This window comes from Medicago truncatula, chromosome 4 (assembly GCF_003473485.1).
Source record: "Medicago truncatula cultivar Jemalong A17 chromosome 4, MtrunA17r5.0-ANR, whole genome shotgun sequence".
Classification (NCBI taxonomy): domain Eukaryota; kingdom Viridiplantae; phylum Streptophyta; class Magnoliopsida; order Fabales; family Fabaceae; genus Medicago; species Medicago truncatula.
In genome coordinates this window covers 43033807-43055784 of record NC_053045.1, presented here as the reverse complement: position 1 = coordinate 43055784, position 21978 = coordinate 43033807, and the positions used below count along the sequence as shown (strand labels likewise).

General features: G+C 34.8%; 3 protein-coding genes across 3 annotated transcripts; 1 reads left to right on the top strand and 2 right to left on the bottom strand.

The window, feature by feature from the left end:
* Positions 1-1900: 1900 nt before the first annotated feature.
* LOC25493109 (polyubiquitin-A-like) lies at positions 1901-12377 on the top strand. Its single transcript, XM_039833000.1, is given in 3 exon segments — positions 1901-2939; positions 2942-3743; positions 10577-12377. Coding segments are annotated over 3 exon segments (3435 nt in total). The 5' UTR covers positions 1901-1909; the 3' UTR covers positions 12180-12377.
* Positions 5130-6166, bottom strand: LOC25493110 (18.1 kDa class I heat shock protein). Its single transcript, XM_013601523.3, has one exon. The coding sequence runs from the start codon at positions 5909-5911 to the stop codon at positions 5426-5428; it is 486 nt and encodes a 161-aa protein (XP_013456977.1). The 5' UTR covers positions 5912-6166; the 3' UTR covers positions 5130-5425.
* Positions 12378-13867: 1490 nt separating the features above from the next.
* On the bottom strand, positions 13868-14974 carry LOC25493107 (18.2 kDa class I heat shock protein). Its single transcript, XM_039832999.1, has one exon. The coding sequence runs from the start codon at positions 14826-14828 to the stop codon at positions 14352-14354; it is 477 nt and encodes a 158-aa protein (XP_039688933.1). The 5' UTR covers positions 14829-14974; the 3' UTR covers positions 13868-14351.
* Positions 14975-21978: the final 7004 nt, after the last annotated feature.

Below are 21978 nucleotides of genomic sequence, written 5' to 3'. Positions count from 1 at the left end.
CCAATATTGTAATAATTGTTGATCAGCAAGAAAAATATACGGCTCTTCGAAAATGTATCACTTTAGGAATTCCAATGATTTGTTTAATCAATCCAAATTATGACCCATATCTAGGTGATATTTCGATTCCAGCAAATGATGATGCTATAGCTTCAATCCGATTAATTCGTAACAAATTAGTTTTTGCAATTTGCGAGGATCGTTTTAACTATATACAATTTTTTTTATTAATAATAAGATAAATAAATATTTAGAGTTGTAATACCTCCTAAAATTAATTAAATATTTTACTAACATAATTAACCACATATTTTAACTCTATCATTTTTTTGGAGAGGATATTTTACCTCTATTATAAAAATCACAACTTTCAATTATATCGACTTGTGTCAAATTTTGATACATGAAAATAGCACAACTCATTGTAATATATAGCACTAGTTTTTTTTTTCCTTTTTTTTTTTGGTGAGGTAGTCTACTGGTTAGAATTCACTTTATAAGGTAAATAAGCGGGATGTCCGATGTTCGAACCCCGACCCCTACATATAATAATGCATTATCCTACCAACTAATTATGCTCTGGGACTTTTACAACCAAGCAAATGCCAAAATTATTTTCCTAAAAACGTATGAAAAAGAAAAACTTAGCTACTAAGAAAAGAAGAAGGATCTAGAGAAGGCGCAAAACAAAATAAGCCAACTAATTCCAGACGTGTTTGGAAGGGAATGAATTATCACCTCATCCGTTGCCGAAAACGACACCGATACCAAACATTGCCGTGTCAAATTGATCCATAGCCCAAAAATATCAGTCCACGTGTGACAATATAATTGGTAGAGCTTGCATTTACTAAACGTAATCTCAAATAATTTTTCACTATAAAACACGAAAAACCCCTAGCCTAATAATCACAATTACACAAATTGTAGCTTTCGTTTCGTTGAAGAGAAAAGAAAAAGAAAACCCTTACGCACATAATCAAGGTAATCTTCTATTCCTCTTCTTTTTTCGATTAAGATTTCGATAATTAGTTTATCGTGGTATCATAATTGACTTAACGCAATATTACTCTGTCAATAATCCAATCTTTGGGGAAATTTTCTTGATTAATTGGCCAATTTGTTTCAATTTGTTTGATCGAAGAGGACGTTCCTGTCTGTTTTTGGGTTTGTATAGAAGATTTCATAGATTCTGTTTTAGGGTTTGTATAGGTTATGTATTGAATGATTATGAAAATTCTGTAATTAGATTGGTACTGGGATAATTGATAATTCTTTTCTGAACTTGAAAGTTTTTAATTGTTTTATATCTCTAGTTTTCCTGGACTTTTGTTCTGTATATATGTAATTTAGTGTTGTAACCCAATTTATTTAATGATTGGTTGGTAGAATTTGATCAAGTTTTTAAGATATTTCCTGTAAATAGAAGTGATTATATTGGTTAATCTTATGCTTCAGTCTTTTGTTACATGTACTCTTCTATACTTTGTATTGATCATTATCTAACATTGATTCGTTTTGTAATTAATTCGTTTTGTAAATAGAAGTGATTATATTGTGACTATATTGGCTGATCTTTTGCTATTCTGAACTGGAAACAATAATAAAAGCATCAAATCTCTACTTTTGTCTGGATTTGTGATCTTTATATTTATTATTTAGTGTTGTTACCCAATTTGTTTATTGAAGGTTTGTGGCAATTTGTTGATTAAGTTTTCATATGTATCCTGTAAATTGCCAATTCATTTATTAATTGTTTGTGGCAATTTATTGATGAAGTTTTCAAATGTACCCTGTAAAAGCAAGCGATTATATTCATGTGATTATATTGATGATCTTTTGCTCTCATTCCTTTGTTACACATATTGACCTTGTAAAGTATTGGTGATTGATTCGTTTGTTTCTGTTTATGATAATGTAGATGCAAATCTTTGTGAAGACTCTCACAGGAAAGACAATCACCCTTGAGGTGGAGAGCTCCGATACAATTGACAATGTTAAGGCCAAGATTCAAGACAAAGAAGGGATCCCTCCAGACCAGCAGCGTCTGATTTTTGCTGGCAAGCAGCTGGAGGATAGGCGTACCCTTGCTGATTATAACATCCAAAAGGAGTCCACCCTCCATTTGGTGCTCCGTCTTCGTGGTGGTATGCAAATATTTGTGAAGACTCTCACTGGAAAGACAATCACCCTTGAGGTGGAGAGCTCTGATACCATTGACAATGTTAAGGCCAAGATACAAGACAAAGAGGGTATCCCACCAGACCAGCAGAGGCTCATCTTTGCTGGAAAACAGCTTGAAGATGGCAGAACATTGGCCGATTATAACATCCAGAAAGAGTCAACTCTTCATCTCGTTTTGCGACTTCGTGGTGGTATGCAGATTTTTGTAAAGACCCTTACAGGAAAGACAATTACTTTGGAGGTAGAGAGCTCGGACACGATTGACAATGTAAAGGCTAAGATTCAGGACAAGGAGGGCATTCCCCCAGACCAGCAGAGGCTCATTTTTGCTGGAAAACAGCTTGAAGATGGCAGAACTCTTGCTGATTACAACATCCAGAAAGAGTCAACTCTTCACCTTGTCTTGCGTCTTCGTGGTGGTATGCAGATTTTTGTAAAGACCCTTACAGGAAAGACAATTACTTTGGAGGTTGAGAGCTCGGACACGATTGACAATGTAAAGGCTAAGATTCAGGACAAGGAGGGCATTCCCCCAGACCAGCAGAGGCTCATTTTTGCTGGAAAACAGCTTGAAGATGGCAGAACTCTTGCTGATTACAACATCCAGAAAGAGTCAACTCTTCACCTTGTCTTGCGTCTTCGTGGTGGTATGCAGATTTTTGTAAAGACCCTTACAGGAAAGACAATTACTTTGGAGGTTGAGAGCTCGGACACGATTGACAATGTAAAGGCTAAGATTCAGGACAAGGAGGGCATTCCCCAGACCAGCAGAGGCTCATTTTTGCTGGAAAGCAGCTTGAAGATGGCAGAACTCTTGCTGATTACAACATCCAGAAAGAGTCGACTCTTCACCTTGTCTTGCGTCTTCGCGGTGGTATGCAGATTTTTGTTAAGACACTCACAGGCAAAACAATTACTTTGGAGGTAGAGAGCTCGGACACTATTGATAATGTCAAGGCCAAGATACAGGACAAGGAGGGTATCCCCCCAGACCAGCAAAGGTTGATTTTTGCTGGAAAGCAGCTTGAAGATGGCAGGACATTGGCTGATTATAACATTCAGAAGGAATCAACCCTTCATCTTGTTCTTCGTTTGAGGGGAGGCATGCAGATCTTTGTGAAGACTTTGACAGGAAAGACCATTACATTGGAGGTGGAAAGCTCAGACACCATTGATAATGTTAAGGCAAAAATACAGGATAAGGAGGGAATCCCACCTGATCAGCAGAGGTTGATCTTTGCTGGGAAGCAGCTTGAAGATGGCCGGACTTTGGCCGATTACAACATTCAGAAAGAGTCTACCCTTCACCTTGTCCTTCGTCTGAGGGGAGGTATGCAGATCTTTGTGAAGACGTTGACCGGTAAGACCATCACCTTAGAGGTAGAAAGTTCAGACACAATTGATAATGTGAAGGCAAAAATCCAGGACAAGGAAGGAATCCCACCAGATCAGCAGAGGTTGATCTTTGCTGGGAAGCAATTGGAGGATGGAAGGACCCTTGCTGACTACAACATTCAGAAGGAGTCTACTCTTCACCTTGTTTTGCGTCTTCGTGGTGGATTTTAAGAATGTGAATGTTGCTTAGCTCTTATCATGTGTTGAACTTCTACAGTTGTTAGTTTTATGTTTTAGAACTTGTGGCCCTAACGGGTCCGTAATGGCCCTGGAAAACTATCGTTTTATTTCTTGTGTATGATTCTGTTCTAGTTTTTTACTTAATGAATGGGAACTATTTGCTCTCGTATCAGCTTTTAAGAGCTCTAAGTTGTTTTATCTGATATTCTAAAAATTACGTGCTGATTCATTACTACTCTGCTTTGCTTTGAGTAAGTAGTAGTTTTCTATTACCTATGGTAGATACTTGTTTAAGGTAGGTGATATATGTGTTACATCTGTTGCGTAGTAGTTTGGTCTGGTGGTTTGAACTGATAGACATTTGAATATGAAATTCCACCTTAATAAGGTAACACGTTTCTTCATAGACAAGGCGAAAACTCAAAAGACAGGTATACCTTCAATAGTAAAAAGACAGGCTTATCCTGATATATTATCCCAGTTGGAAGGATGATCATGCCAAGCTGTGAGGATTGGTACACTTTCTGGCTGGCAACGGTATATGTGCAACATCTTCTAATCTATTCAACATATTTAATTTTGAAGTTCTAAATCATCAAAATTGTAATACCATGAAGAATGGGTAGGACGCAAAAGTTTTTAGAGTTCATTTAGAGTTCACCAACTGATTGTTGTGAATCTTCTTTTACTTGATACACATGAAGTTTGATAAAAATAAAGATTCACAAATATTGTTTTGGTTATATTCTGTGAAGAATAGGGCATTGAGTACCACAAGGATGGTGTGAGTAAGTGAAAAATATACGCTATGAGTATGGGAACTAATTTGATCACTCAGATATATTTACCTGCTATTATTGTAGATGAGTATAATGCTACCGAATACAATTTATGTTTAGTGTTCAGATGTGTGTAAACCCCAAGTGATAGTTGCTTGCTGTACACCCAAGTGTATGCAGCATAAACTTGGCACAACTTGTGCTCAACTGGTCTGGTCACCATAGTATTAATGACGTTTTTAGCTTTTCAAAAAAGAAACGCATTTAACTACATCCAGACAGATATCTATAAGCATACTTTCAAGAATCATACATTGTGCAAAGGAAATTATGAGGTATGTTTATGGAGCTGCAGATTACCGTAACAAGTACTCTCTAACAATTTCATATATAATAATAATCTGCTTTGGATCAGGTAGTATGTTTCACGTTGTCTAGAGAAGCAAGAAGGCAAGATGTAGTGAATCAAAACATAATTGAAATCGAATATGAAGTTAAAGCTGCTATAGTCAAAGCCATTTGGCTGAGAAACGTACTTTCAAACTCTCATATGAAACAAAGCGAGGAATACATAATTTTAATGACAATCAGTTACAGTACCAATTTCATCTGCCATTGAGCTCATTAAAAGTCTGTCTTGAAAATGGTTTACAAAGTATAAGGCCAACTAAGTATAACACCAAGTATTCCTTGGAATACAAATACTAATATAACACCAAGAAGAATAACAACTGTTTACTTATTCATTTATGGATTAACATCTCACATATTACATTATAACACCAAGTATTCCTTGCACAGACATCACAAACAAAGTAAGCATTACAAAACAACCAAAAAAAGCACACGAATTAAACAAAAGACGAGTAACAAAGCTTGTTCTGAGTTTAACCAGAGATTTCAATGGCTTTGACTTCAGGCTTCTTGATCTCTTCCTTAGGGACAGTGACAGCGAGAACACCATTCTCCATAGCAGCTTTCACTTGATCCATTTTCGCATTCTCTGGTAATCTAAACCTCCTCATGAATTTTCCACTGCTACGCTCCACACGATGCCATTGATCATTCTTATCTTCTTTTTCAAAGTTCCTCTCACCGCTTATCTGAAGAACCCTATCATCTTCAATTTCAACCTTCACTTCCTCCTTCTTCAGTCCAGGAAGATCAGCCTTGAACACATGAGCTTCTGGGGTCTCCTTCCAATCAATCCTGGTGCTCACAAAAGCAGAATTCTCCTGAGGGAATGAAGAAGCAGAAAGTGAAGAATTGGTGAAAGGAAAATCCTTGAATGGGTCCCAAACGTCAAGGGAGAATGGATCGAAAACGTTGCTCCTTCGGCCTCGGCCACCAAAGAAACTTGGAATCAACGACATGTTTGATGTAGTTGAGAACTCTGGAAGTTGAGCGTAGTAGATTTTTAACTTGCAGTCAATGCTTAGTGTGAATCATCTGCTTTGCAGGCACGGTTTATAAAAGAGATGGAGGTATTCATCATGTAACTTCCAGAAAATGCTGTTTATTGATTCGTTCTATCCCTACTGTTCTTCAAAATTCTGAAACATTCTAGAGTTCTTGAGATGAGAGACTCGGATATTGCTTTTTTATTTTTTATTTTTTTGTGATAAATGAGTTCATATTTTTCTTGAGTTGTGTAAAGGGAATTGCATCATTGAGTTATTGGATTTGATTACAAAAAAAAATGTTGGTTTTTCTTTTCTCACCTCCAACCATTTCCGCGCGCCCTCCAAAATATATTTAGGGTGTGTTTGGTTTAGGAGAGAAGTTGTGAAGAGATAATTAGGTAAGAGAGAGTTTGAGAAGAGAGAAAGATGTGAGAAATAAGATAGATTTGATGTAGTGTTTGATAGAAGAGAGATATAGAAGAAATAGAGAAAAAAGAAGTGTTGATTATTTTTAAAAGTACCAAAATACCCTTAATAATAAAACCTTCGATCAAAGTTAATTTATTAAATAACTTAATCCAATTTTTAATCTAAATTGTTGACAATGATGATGGTTTTGTTGACAAAATATTATTATTAAAAATTAATTATTTCATTAATTTGTAATTTCATCCAAATAAATTAGAATTCATTTTTTTTTAATTCTTATTAGAACTCATGTGTTTAATAAGAACAAGAAGGGAAAAGAATGAAGGATTAAATATTAAATATTAAAAAAAGCATTTACTTCCTCGTTCATCTACCAGCGGCAAAAAAAATTGGAAGAGGAAAGACAATTGAAATGAAACACAACACACAAGGTATACTTTGTGTGTGAAAACAGATACATGAAGTGAAACAAGCAAAACAATCAAAACAACTACATGAACCAACATCAAACCAAAACACTATCTCTGATTCACCGGCAAATGATACCTTCAGCTGATCTCCACCAGCGTTGCTTTGTTTCATCCTTCATATTTGCAATTTGCACGAAAGATAGTAAATCATAAATGCAATTTGAATGTAGGGGTAAAAACGGAACAACAGAATTAAGACACTTCTCTCTCCCGTTTCTTCTCTGTTTTGTGGAGAAAACAAAAAGTTGTGGGCCCCACATATTTTTAGTCTCTCTTCCCTCTTTCTCTGCATTACAAACAGGAGAAACTCACTATCTCTTCTCTATTTCTCTCTTCTCTCTTTCTCTCTTTAGTATTTCTCTTCAAACAAACATAGTGTTAAAGTTTAAACCACAACGATATCAACAACATCATTCAACGTAAATACAACAATAATAATAATTACAACTATATAATTTTTTTTAAGTTAAGTTAGCCAACTTAAATTGGCACCGGAAGAACGAATTCCGAGATATCGAGGATGAGCACACTCTCAGGTCTTAAGCCAATACCATCAGATCAACTCAAATGAGTTTAATTACAACTATATAATTAAACACGAGCAATATCATGGATGAGTCAAACTAATTTTATTTTAAGTTCATCGACGCATATCTTGATTTTTTTTCTAATTTTTTTCGTATGTTCTGGATCAAATCGAACTTTTTCAAATAGCATAAATAAATCTCACTGAGGATATGTCTAAATCAATCAATCATTTTGAACTATATTAATCAAATATAGAGAACATAGTTCTCGCGTCATGGTCGTTGTTGTTCTAGAGTTTCAAACAAGTGAAGAAAACTCTCCCATATGAGTTGATTAACAGACGACGATGTTCAACATTGTCCATCCTCCTTATGTCATCGTTGTTGAGATGGTCATTAATTTGATCCACTTGATCCTTCAAGTCACACAATGTAACATCAACACATACTCTAAATAAATTTGATTTTCATATGTCGTAGTAAACTACGGTTAGGTTAGTGTTCATTTCTATTGGATGAGTGATCATGTTTCTAAGACGTGAAGTAAAAATGAATCAAATACACTAATTTATATAAGTTTTAGTGTGTTGTTAACAACAAAAATTATCAGCACATTGTGGACCACGAAAATTACGGATGTATTGAGGATCACAGAAAATTTTTGTATTCGACTAATTTGGATTGCATAATCTCGAACATGTCAAATCCCCAATTCGTAAGTTTTTAAAAGTTTGGACATCATTATATTAATAGGTTTTAGATTAGCATATAATATTTTATCCAAAGCAAAGGATACTCGTTGTCATCCTGACCTCAAATGAGATACAATAAAATTTATTGATTAAATATTATATCTATAAAGAAAACAATCCCTCTCAACTTTTTTTTTTTTGTGTTGACATTTTCTTTTGAAAAATGTCCTCAATTTTAAATACAAGTAACACATGTAACAAATAGATACGAATAATATTAAATATTAAAAAAATATAACAAACGCGATATGAATATATGTCTGTTTTTTTTCCTTTATCATTTAAAGTGTAACAAAATAGATACGTATATTTATACTTACTTTTTCATTATTCCAATTATACCCTTCAACAACTTTTTCTATAATAAAGATCATTGTTGGTTTCAACTAAAAAAAATAGATTATATATATATATTTTTTATATTATTGGTGTCATTGAAAGAAATAATCGTGATTATTTTGGTTTGTTATAACTTGAAAACAACAACATATATATTTTTAGTTTTAACCCAAATCAAAATTTCATACAAAAAATACTATTAATAATTTTTAAACGTTAGCGCAATAAAAAGAAGGAAAAGACGGAGACATGAAAATAAAATAAAAACACACTAGTTTATGACGCAATACTATTTTACTTATGATTTGGGTACATTAGACAAAACCATGAAAGAGATATATCAGCTATGAAGTCCTGATACTCTAATACAGAGACGTACCCGTATCGGATACGTACTCACGAAGTATCAAAATTAATTATTTTAATTTTTAACAAATATTTTATCAGATACTAATGTGATACTCTACATATAAACAAAGATACTTCTAAGATACTTCATAGATATGTATCCTAGAAAAACATGAAGAGTAAAAAAGTGAGACAATGTTGTAAAAATTCATTATAAATGTATATGATTCAATTTTAGATATGCATCATTATAATTGATTCCGGATGAAACACTTAAAATTATACTTCTTGTGGAAGAACGTAGCGAGAGAGGTGATTTAGTTACACAACATTAGATAAAATTTGTGTTGAGTTCTTTTAATAATGTTTCTCTCGATATCCCAACATATGAAAATATAATATGTTTTATAAAAAAACTTTTAAAAAATTCATTTTGATCACGTGTACTACTATTATTTTTTAAAAATTGTAACTTTTATAATAATACAATAATAAAGAGTAATCAATGTTAATTTTTTTTCAAATATAAGTTTTATTATAAATCTTTATTAACGTATCATAAGTCATAACTGTATCGTATCTTAAATTTTTAAAAAACCGCTTATCCACATACCCGTATTGTAATGTACCCGCACCCGTATCACAGTGGAGGCTTCATAGGATATATGCCTGGGTTATTATGATCAACAAAGAAATCAGAAAACCTTAGTTAGAAGGATTCTCTGGAGGCGGTGCAAGACGGCATATAATAGACGTGCATTAGTTGCCAAAAACGACTCTCATGCCAAACGTTGTCGTATCATAAAGGGTTAGTTAACAAGTCACAGTTTGTCCACGTGTCACGTTTTAATTGGAAGAGCTGCCGTTGGCGTAATATAAACGCCAATCGACTTTTGCTATAAAATCAAATCAGGTAAACTAAACATCTTCATTCTTTTCTTACCATCGCTACAAAACCTATTCCTTTCGAAAAGAGATTCATTCAAACCTAGCACCCAATTCTGTTTCAAGGTATAATCTACTTTCTATTCTTCGATTATTATTATTAGCTACTATCGTTTAATCGATCTTTTCTTTTGATCCGTCAAATTTAAATTCAATTAGGGTTTTCTGTATTTTAATATTGATAATAATTCAATCTATCGGTTTTGTTCTTTTCTTTCATCTGATTGAAATCCTTCTGAATTGAACCGTTTACTTGATTTTACTGTTTATTGTATGATTTAATCCTTTGTTTTTCAAAGGCAGTCTTTAGATTGTGATTAGGGGTTCATATAAATTTTTAGATTTGGATTTTGTACTGTATGATTCTAAAAATACGTCCTTTAATTAGATTAGTACATGGATATTTTTTACCCGATTTATTGATTGTCAGGGAGAATTTGATGAGCGAGTTTTGAGAATGCTAACGAGAGCAACTTTTTAAATGTATTGTAGATATAGGATTCATTATAATTAGAAGTGATTATATAGGCTGATATTTCCCACAGTCCTATGTAACTTGAGTCTTTTTCACTTTGCAATAGCCAAAATGAATAATTGATGATAGATTCCATTTGATTTTGTTTATTTTGGATAAGGCTTATACCACTTGGTGAATAAGGCTTGGTTGTTGTTGATGGATGAGCAAGTTTTTTTTTATGTCTGCTGTAAATTGAATTGATTATAATTGCTGATCTGCTGCTTCCAGTTTTCATAACCCATAATCTTTTACCTTGTTGTACACACAATGAAAAATTGGTGATTGATTCATTTGTTTTGGATTATATAGATGCAAATCTTCGTTAAGACCCTCACTGGCAAGACCATCACTCTCGAAGTTGAGAGTTCAGATACCATAGACAATGTTAAGGCAAAAATTCAAGACAAGGAAGGAATCCCACCAGACCAGCAGCGTCTGATTTTTGCTGGCAAGCAGTTGGAGGATGGGCGTACCCTTGCTGATTATAACATCCAAAAGGAATCCACCCTCCATTTGGTGCTCCGTCTCCGTGGTGGTATGCAAATATTTGTGAAGACTCTCACTGGAAAGACGATCACCCTTGAGGTGGAGAGTTCTGATACCATAGACAATGTTAAGGCAAAAATTCAAGACAAGGAAGGAATCCCACCAGACCAGCAGCGTCTGATTTTTGCTGGCAAGCAGTTGGAGGATGGGCGTACCCTTGCTGATTATAACATCCAAAAGGAATCCACCCTCCATTTGGTGCTCCGTCTCCGTGGTGGTATGCAAATATTTGTGAAGACTCTCACTGGAAAGACGATCACCCTTGAGGTGGAGAGTTCTGATACCATTGACAATGTTAAGGCCAAGATACAAGACAAAGAGGGTATCCCACCAGACCAGCAGAGGCTCATCTTTGCTGGAAAGCAGCTTGAAGATGGCAGAACCTTGGCTGATTACAACATCCAGAAGGAGTCAACTCTCCATCTTGTGCTGCGACTTCGCGGTGGTATGCAGATTTTTGTTAAGACCCTTACAGGAAAGACTATTACTTTGGAGGTAGAGAGCTCGGACACAATTGACAATGTGAAGGCCAAGATACAAGACAAGGAGGGCATCCCCCCAGACCAGCAAAGGTTGATTTTTGCTGGAAAGCAACTTGAAGATGGCCGAACTCTAGCTGATTATAACATCCAGAAAGAGTCGACTCTTCATCTTGTCTTGCGACTTCGTGGTGGTATGCAGATTTTTGTTAAGACCCTAACTGGAAAAACGATTACTTTGGAGGTGGAGAGCTCAGACACAATTGACAATGTAAAGGCTAAGATTCAGGACAAGGAGGGCATTCCCCCAGACCAGCAAAGGTTGATCTTTGCTGGAAAGCAGCTTGAAGATGGCAGAACCTTGGCAGATTATAACATCCAGAAAGAATCCACTCTTCATCTTGTCCTTCGTTTGAGGGGAGGCATGCAGATCTTTGTGAAGACTTTGACAGGAAAGACCATTACATTGGAGGTGGAAAGCTCAGACACCATCGATAATGTTAAGGCAAAAATACAGGATAAGGAGGGAATCCCACCTGATCAGCAGAGGTTGATCTTTGCTGGGAAGCAGCTTGAAGATGGCCGGACTTTGGCCGATTACAACATTCAGAAAGAGTCTACCCTTCACCTTGTCCTTCGTCTGAGGGGAGGTATGCAGATCTTTGTGAAGACGTTGACCGGTAAGACCATCACCTTAGAGGTAGAAAGTTCAGACACAATTGATAATGTGAAGGCAAAAATCCAGGACAAGGAAGGAATCCCACCAGATCAGCAGAGGTTGATCTTTGCTGGGAAGCAATTGGAGGATGGAAGGACCCTTGCTGACTACAACATTCAGAAGGAGTCTACTCTTCACCTTGTTTTGCGTCTTCGTGGTGGATTTTAAATATTTAGGTTTTGTTTAGTTGTCTTTTATTGTGTGCTGAATCCTAAGCATGTTTTTGGTTTTTTCAGTTTCAGAACTTGTTGCATGGGTCTTGATAATGGCCCTTATCTTTTGTTTGTTGTGGTACTCGTATCTGTCTCTTTCTCTTTGTCAAACTTAATGAATATGAACTAATAATTGCTGTCATTCAGAGATGAAGTACTCTTGTTTTTAATCTAAAGTTCAAAATATTATTGTATTTTCGATTCATTACTGCTACGCTTGAAGTTGGAGGAAGTAGAAGTTTTGTGTTATATCTGTTATTTTGAATTTTTTTCTCTTGTTACAGAACAGTAAATTCTGAAAAATATAAGCCATATGTGGAGAATTAAAATGGTTCCATTAAGAATATAGAAATGATCCCCTCAGAAAAAGAAAAAGAAAAAAAAAACGTATAGAACATGCCCTTTCTAGCAATTCTTTTTTAGCAATTCTTTTAATAAACCTCATGCACTCATTTTTTTAGCAATTTTTTTAATAAAAGAGGATTATCCAAATGATGGGGTTTATTAAAAAGAATTGCTAAAAAAATGAGTGCAGGAGATTTATAAACTACTACATTTTTTGCTGATCATCAACTACAGTTTATGAAAAAAATTGTCCATTTAAAGTTTTGTTTGGTTACAGACCAGATTTTTTTTGTACCATTAGAGCATCTCCTACTGCAAATTTCAAAAAAAACTCAAACTGGTTTCATAACCACAACTATTAAGTGACTCTCACAATGTCACATCACGTCCCTTACGATATTCAATCTTTCAATCTTTTTGTATTATTTACACTCGACTTTTAATTTGACAATACTTTTATTTGCACTCAACTTTTAATTTGATGATATACAAGGAAAACTGGGGCAGGAGATTAAAATACTACAACATAGAAGCAACAGTTCATTATTCTACTAATTTCATTTAGATACCTCCATTGAAGTGCTCTTACAAACCAGATTTGTCATGACATGAATTAATTGCTTGCTTTTTTTCTCTGTTATATTCCACAGGCAAAAAGGACTATACCTGATAGAAGTGGTGCGAGTGAGAAATAAGCTGTTATGAGTTGTCAAAAAAACTGGGCCAAGAGATGCAAACTCTACCACATTTCATGTTGAGTAGGATTATCAACCAGAGTCCTTAATAGAAGAACTCCATTTAAATTCTGGTTTAGTGAAAACAAATTTTAGCACGAAAAGAATTCTTTGCTTGCCTTTTCTTTCTTATGCATGTGTCAGGTTGTACTAAGTAATTCCTATATTTCAACTTGAAAATGGAATAATTGTTGTAAGCAGAAAAGAAAAAAATACAAGGAGGGGAAAAAAAAGTAGCTGGAATGATTTACCAGAAATTCTAAAGTGTTAATTGTATTCCAAGTTGAGGTACAAAGTTCTCAACTAAATCTAATGAAAGAAGACGTGTTGCTTTCCTAGAACTTGAAACATTCAATGAAGTAGCTATAAATGACAAAATGGAGTAAATCAATACAACAAGAGCTCATAATTATCTAAAAAGATGAGATTGAAGTTAGTAAACAAGATACAACATAAAGAGCCATTGAAGTCCAATGGGTTTATCAAACATTCTAGAAATTGGCGGTGGAGGAATTTGCTCAAGTATTTAGAGTAAATTTCATAGAAATAATTGAAGTCTACATTCTTAATTTAACTAGAGGAGATTTTTATAGAGCTTATTACAGAAGACATGGTATCATAATCCAATATGAGATTAACCAAACTCCTAGCATTATTCATCATCCATCATGTATCATCCTCAAAAATAAGATCAATCAGAATCCTAGCATTATTCATGATTTACTGCTCCAAGCATCTGAGATCATAGAGCTCAGTGTGATGACCACGTTGTCTAGGAATGGAAGTTAGGCAAGATAACAAATGAGTCTTAATATGCCAAATGAAATACACAAGGGAAATTATGAAGGATTGCAAAAGAATCAATACTCCAGTGAACTTGAAGGAAAAATTGGAGAATTAATAATTTATTTATTCAGCAACATTTCACATATGACATGATAACTCACTCACACCCACATCACACACAAAAGGTAAGCATTACAACCAACACTCTGAAGGACGCGAATAATTTTTAAGCAACATAATAACAGACAGAACTCATTATAAGTTCAACCAGAGATTTCAATGGACTTAACATCAGGCTTCTTGATCTCTTCTTTTGGAACAGTAACAGTGAGAACACCATTCTCCATTGCAGCTTTCACTTGGTCCATTTTCGCATTCTCAGGCAATCTGAACCTCCTCATGAATTTCCCACTGCTACGCTCCACACGATGCCATTGATCGTTCTTATCTTCTTTCTCAACATTCCTCTCTCCGCTTATCTGAAGAACCCTATCACCTTCAATTTCAACCTTCACTTCTTCCTTCTTCAGTCCAGGAAGATCAGCCTCGAACACATGTGCTTCTGGGGTCTCCTTCCAATCCACTTGTGTGCTTGCAAATGCAGAATTCTCACGAGGGAATGAAGCAGAAAGTGAAGAATTGGAGAATGGAAAATCCTTGAAGGGATCCCAAACGTCAAGAGAGAATGGATCAAAAGTGTTGCTCCTTCGGCCACCAAAGAAACTTGGAATCAACGACATTTTGATGAAAATTTTAGAACTGTGTAAATTGAGAATGGAATGTAATTGCTAATTACTCTCAATGCTTAGTGTGAATGACCTGCTTTGCAGGCAACGGGTATATAAACTAGATGGAAGAGTCATCACGTAATTTCTAGAAATTTACTAATTTTCGAAATATTCGGGGTTTCTCTATATAGCCCGAGAACACTCTAGATATTGCTACGGGGTTCATAAAAAATATAATGGGTTGTAAAGAAAAAGGTAAGGTTTTTTCTTTACCAATTTTTTTTTTTTTAAACCAAACTAGTTTCATAGTTATTGTTGTTTTTAGTTTAAATATTTGGATGAACAATATTTTGGTCACCCTTGTTTCAAAAAATCATTTTGCTCACCAGTCAACACATCCACATGGTATTTCTTTCATTATTCATTTTAGTTTAACTAGTCAATTTAGTTGTTTGATTTTTTTTAAGAAGGAAATTCATTGCATTTCATTAGCTAAAATGTGCCAAATACATGAAGGTACATCATCTATAATACGATGGCTAGGATTAGATAGGGTTGTCTGAGCTAACTCGTGAGCAACCCTATTTGCTTGCCTTCTATTGAACTCGACATGAGAGTTCTGAAATCTATCCACTAACATTTGTTTACAAGCGGAGATAATACAACCAAAGTCAAGTGTAAAGTCCACATTGTCGAACTATTGATTAGAGACCCAATCCAAAGCTGTATGCAAACCGACAGTCTCCCCTACATCTATATCACACAAAGGAGCAAACCATTCCGTCTTTGCAAGAACAAAAACACCAACATCATCTCTAAGACACATACCCAATCCAACTCTATTAAGAGAACAAAAATCTATATTTGATTTTTTTTAATGGTCAATTTAGTTCATAAGATCATTAACATATAAGAGACTTTAAAGATGTGTTTGCAATTTCAATAACTACATTGACAACGTCTCACACTTTCAAGGACATGTTTATTTAAAAAAAGTTATATAATGGTATAATTAAAATTATCAAAGATCTACTACTTGATTTAAACAACTCATCTCAACCACTTTTTCAAAAGTTTCTTGCAATTAGTTTCTCTATACATAAATATGTTGGTGATTTCCAAAATAATGGAATCACTTTAGAACAAAAAGTTGTAACTCTTCATGGGAACCATTCATATACATTGGAACATTATTATTTATTATTAATAATGAACCATGACATTGATTCAAGTATATATGGTTATAACCTTTGGCAAAAGGGTGCTTAATGAATCATGGCATTGATTCAAGTTAAAGAGGTGCTTTCTCTCATGTGAAGAGTCATATAATGCACTATAAATGCTTGACATTTGGGCATTAGTTGAAGAGACAAAAACCATACAACTACACACAATTTGGACAGAATTTTGTTACATTAACAACATAATTCTTCATCATTCTATTATTCTAAATCATCCATCAATTCTCTAATGCATGAGTGAATTGCTGGAACCATAAATCTGTAAAATACTGTTAGGAGATACGCTTGGTGTGGTTGTGCAATACACGTCAAGGAACTCATAGTATCCTGAAGGGGATTCGCCGGTCATTCCTATTGCATCCAATATACATTTATTGGTGGGGGCGAATCGAACCTAAAGGTTAGTGTGGCAACCCCATACGCTTTGAGTTTTACATGCATGATCATTAAACATTTCAGGTTTCAAGTGCAGCAGCCTCTTCCCAACAAACAAGATATATAACAATCTTTAGGTTCGATTTCTATGGCTGCTTCATTGAAAGAAATGACTTCTGACTTTGTTAAGTTGGAAAAGTTTGATGGGGGAAATTTCATCCGCTGGCAAAAGAAGATGAAGTTTCTTCTTACAACATTGAAAGTGGCATACGTTCTGAACATGGCAAGGCCTGAGGAGAAGGATGATGAAACCGTTGCTGAGACAAGAGACAGACAGAAATGGGACAACGATGATTACATCTGCTTAGGACACATCCTGAATGGTATGTCTGACTCTTTGTTCGATATCTACCAGAGCAGCCCTTCTGCAAAAGACTTATGGGACAAATTGGAAACCAGATACATGCGTGAAGATGCAACAAGTAAGAAATTCCTTGTCTCTCATTTTAATAATTACAAAATGGTAGATAATAAGTCTGTTATGGAACAATTATATGAGATTGAACGTATTCTTAACAACTACAAACAACATAACATGAATATGGATGAAACAATTATTGTATCATCCATAATTGACAAACTTCCTCCTTCTTGGAAAGATTTCAAACGAACCATGAAACATAAGAAGGAAGACATTTCTCTTGAGCAACTTGGCAATCACCTTCGTTTAGAAGAAGAATACCGAAAACAAGAAGGTATTAAGAATCATGTTACTCAAGAGAAGGTTCATGTTATGGAAGAAGGAAATTCAAGCAAATCTTCCAAAAAGAGAAATCATGAAAATGATAAGTCTCATCATAACCACAATGGTAATAACAACAAAAAGAAAAGGAAAGGTGAATGTTACTTTTGTGGGAAAGAAGGACACTTCAAGAATGAATGCAGGTTCTTTAAAAAGAAGAACAAAGAAAAGAATTCAAGGGCAACAAATGATGATTTTGTTGCGGTCATTTCTGAAATCAACATGATTGAAGATGTTGATTCATGGTGGATAGACTCTGGTGCTACTCGCCATGTGTGCAAAAACAAGAAAATGTTCAAGACCATCAATAAAGATGTAAGTGTTTTGTACATGGGAAATGATTCAACTGTGCAAGTCCAAGGAAAAGGGACCATAGAGATTGAATTCACTTCTGGAAAAACACTTACTCTTAAAGATGTATTTTATGTTCCTGAAGTTAGGAAGAACTTGATTTATGTACCATTACTTAATAAGAATGGGTTCAAATCTATATTTGAGGGAGATAAATTTATCCTCTCAAAGGGGGGTGTGTTTGTAGGAAAGGGATATTTGTGTGAGAATATGTTCAAATGTAATGTTGCAAATATTAATAATAATAATAATATGATTTCTGCTTATATTGTTGAGTCTTGTGATTTATGGCATATGCGATTGAGACATGTTAATTTTAAAAAATTGGAGGATATGATGAAATCAAATCTAATTCCTAATTTTGATAAAAATTTTGATTCATGTACTACTTGCATGTTGACTAAAATTACAAGACAACCTTTTAAAAGTGTTAAAAGAAGTTCTAGGGTGCTAGATTTAATTCATTCAGATGTATGTGATTTACATGGTTGGCCCACCATTGGTGGTAAAAAGTATTTTGTTACTTTCATTGATGATTGCACTCGATTTTGTTATGTTTATTTAATGCATTCAAAAGATGAAGTTTTAGATAAATTCAAAATATTTAAAGCACAAGTAGAACTTCAACATGAAACTTTCATTAAATGCTTTAGAAGTGATAGGGGAGGAGAGTTCTATCATCCGAGTTATTTTGAATCCACTGGTATTGTGCATCAAGTAACTGCACCATACACCCCACAACAAAATGGAATAGCAGAAAGGAAGAATAGAACTTTGGTAGAAATGGTTAATGTCATGTTGTCCTATTCTGGATTATCTAAAGGATATTGGGGTGAAGCAATGCTAACAACATGTTACATCCTCAATAGGGTTCCAAACAAAAGGAACAAAATAACCCCATATGAACTTTGGAAACAAAGAAAGCTTACTCTTAATTATTTGAAAGTTTGGGGTTGTAGAGCAATTGTGAAAGTACCTGAACCAAAAAGAAAGAAATTGAGTGAAAGAGGAATTGAATGTGTATTTTTAGGCTATGCAGAAAATAGCAAAGCATACATATTCTTGACTATTGAATCGAATGACTCATATTCTGTTAATACAGTAATTGAGTCAAGAGATGCAATTTTTCAAGAAGATAGATTTAACTCAATTTCTTATCCCAAGGATATTGTTCATTCTAATGTTCAAAATTTAGAAAACAATGAATCTGATATAGATACATTGGATGGTTCAGAACTTAGAAGAAGTAAGAGGATCCGGAAAGAGAAAGATTTTGGATCTGATTTCTTCATGTTTCTTGTAGAAGGAACATGTAAATCCATAAATAGTTATGGACCAATTTGCTTTAACCTTGAGAGTGATCCGGTAACATATGAAGAGGCTATAAAATCTCAAAATTCAGCTTTTTGGAAAGAAGCTATTCAAGAAGAAATGGATTCAATTATGGGTAATAAAACTTGGAAAGTGGTAGATCTCCCACCCGGATCCAAACCGATAGGCTGTAAATGGATCTTTAAAAGGAAAATGAAAGTGGATGGTACCATTGATAAATTCAAGGCTAGACTAGTTGCTAAAGGGTTTACGCAAAAAGAAGGCATTGATTATTTTGATACATATGCACCTGTTGCAAGAATTGCATCAATCAGAATGCTAATTGCACTGGCATCCATCCATAAGTTTGTAATCCATCAAATGGATGTTAAAACTGCTTTCCTAAATGGAGAGTTGGATGAAGAGGTATATATGAAACAACCGGAAGGGTTTGTGATCAAAGGTCAAGAAGATAAAGTGTGTAAATTAACTAAGTCTTTATATGGGTTGAAACAAGCACCCAAACAATGGCACCAAAAGTTTGACCAAGTTGTGTTAGCCAACGGATACATCATAAATGAATCTGACAAGTGTATTTACAGTAAATTCCAAAATGGAAAAGGTGTCATGATTTGCTTATATGTAGATGACATGTTGATCTTTGGTACAAGTATAAATGAGGTTGAAGAAACTAAAGCTTTCTTATCCAACAATTTTGATATGAAAGATTTAGGAGAAGCTGATGTGATTTTAGGAATTAAAATCATAAGAGATGGTAACCATATTGGTTTATCCCAATCTCATTACATAGAAAAGGTGCTTCAGAAATTCAATCATTTAGATTGTAAACCGATCTCTACCCCATTTGACCAAACTGTCAGTTTGCAACCAAACAAAGGTTGTCCTGTGGCACAACTTGAATATTCTAAAGTAATCGGATGCTTGATGTATGCTATGACTTGTACTAGACCTGACATAGCATATGCTGTTGGAAGGTTAAGTCGGTATACTAGCAATCCAAGTAAAGAACACTGTCACGCTGTGAAAAGAGTATTAAAATACTTAAAGGGAACAATGAATTATTGTTTAACATATAGTGGAGACCCTTCTGTTTTGGAAGGATACACAGATGCTAGTTGGGTAACGTATGTTGAAGATCATGCTTCCACAAGTGGATGGATCTTCAACCTTGGTGGAGGTGCAGTTTCTTGGGGTTCAAAGAAACAAACATGCATTGTCGACTCCACCATGGCTGCAGAATTTATTGCATTGGCTGCAGGGAGTAAAGAGGCAGAATGGCTAAGAAATTTATTGTATGACATACCAGTTTGGCAAAAGCCAATGGCGCCAGTATCCATACATTGTGATAGTCAATCCACACTATCAAAAGCTTATAGCCAAGTTTATAATGGGAAATCAAGGCATATTGGTTTAAGACATAGCTATGTAAGAGACTTGATTTCTAATGGAATAATTTCCATCATGTTCGTAAGAACAGAGAAGAATCTTGCAGATCCTTTGACGAAAGGTCTGACAAAGGATATGGTGTTGAAGACATCATTGGGGATGAGACTCAAGCCCATATCTAATTGATTACCAATAGTGGAAACTCAACCCACACTTGAGTAGCATCAAGTCTTGGGTTCAATGGTGAAAGTACACTATTAGAGTAATTGTAGTACTTGACAATAGATACATCCCAAAGGTAAAAGTACTTGGACCATAAGAAGAAAAAAGGTAGGATGAGGTTTTCCTCTTAATGGACATATAACATATATTTGCTGGAATACATACTTATGGGGCATTCCCGATATAGTCTACCTATGTGAGAATGAAGTTTGGCCGCTTCACGGAGTTCAAGGGCTTGACTCTTAAATTCTCATGAAAAGGGATATATGACACAAGGCCTTCTTAATGTGTCATCTTACAAGTCTCTTTATCAATGGTACCGAGATTCTATGTGTAAGTTATGCACACTTGTTCTAATGGATAGTTGGTTCAAAGCTTGCCTACCATACTATTTGGGAATGAGCGAAAACTTAACTTACTAAGTAATGGTTCAAATCGCGAGATACCATTATCTGAAGGCATGGAATTTCCGGATTTATGTGATTTAGTATTTTGAAAATGGTGGGGGATTGTTGGTGATTTCCAAAATAATGAAATCACTTTAGAACCAAAAGTTGTAACTCTTCATGGGAACCATTCATATACATTGGAACATTATTATTTATTATTAATAATGAACCATGATATTGATTCAAGTATATATGGTTATAACCTTTGGCAAAAGGGTGCTTAATGAATCATGACATTGATTCAAGTTAAAGAGGTGCTTTCTCTCATGTGAAGAGTCATATAATGCACTATAAATGCTTGACATTTGGGCATTAGTTGAAGAGACAAAAACCATACAACTACACACAATTTGGACAGAATTTTGTTACATTAACAACATAATTCTTCATCATTCTATTATTCTAAATCATCCATCAATTCTCTAATGCATGAGTGAATTGCTGGAACCATAAATCTGTAAAATACTGTTAGGAGATACGCTTGGTGTGGTTGTGCAATACACGTCAAGGAACTCATAGTATCCTGAAGGGGATTCGCCGGTCATTCCTATTGCATCCAATATACATTTATTGGTGGGGGCGAATCGAACCTAAAGGTTAGTGTGGCAACCCCATACGCTTTGAGTTTTACATGCATGATCATTAAACATTTCAGGTTTCAAGTGCAGCAGCCTCTTCCCAACAAACAAGATTTATAACAAAATAAAGATACTATTACTCTGGGAAAGTGTATTATGATAAAAGTCATGAGATGTGAGTATTCCGATTTCTAACAACTTATATAAACTGGCCGCAATGACAGGATGAATTTTTTTACTACTTTCACTAGTCTTAACAAAGATTTTTTTGTTATACGATATTTCTTGTCCAGGAAAACTGTATGATGGACGTAGTGTTGCAGTAAGAGGTTCAGTGACAAAACTGCATAAAAGATGAGCATTTTGTGAATGAAGTTAAGAACCTGGGTAGTAATCTTGTGTCGCTATATGGATCCATTTTGTGGA

Coding starts and splice junctions, on each gene's coding strand:
- LOC25493110 (XM_013601523.3), bottom strand. CDS start 5,911: ATGTCGTTGATTCCAAGTTTCTTTGGTGGCCGAGGCCGAAGGAGCAAC.
- LOC25493107 (XM_039832999.1), bottom strand. CDS start 14,828: ATGTCGTTGATTCCAAGTTTCTTTGGTGGCCGAAGGAGCAACACTTTT.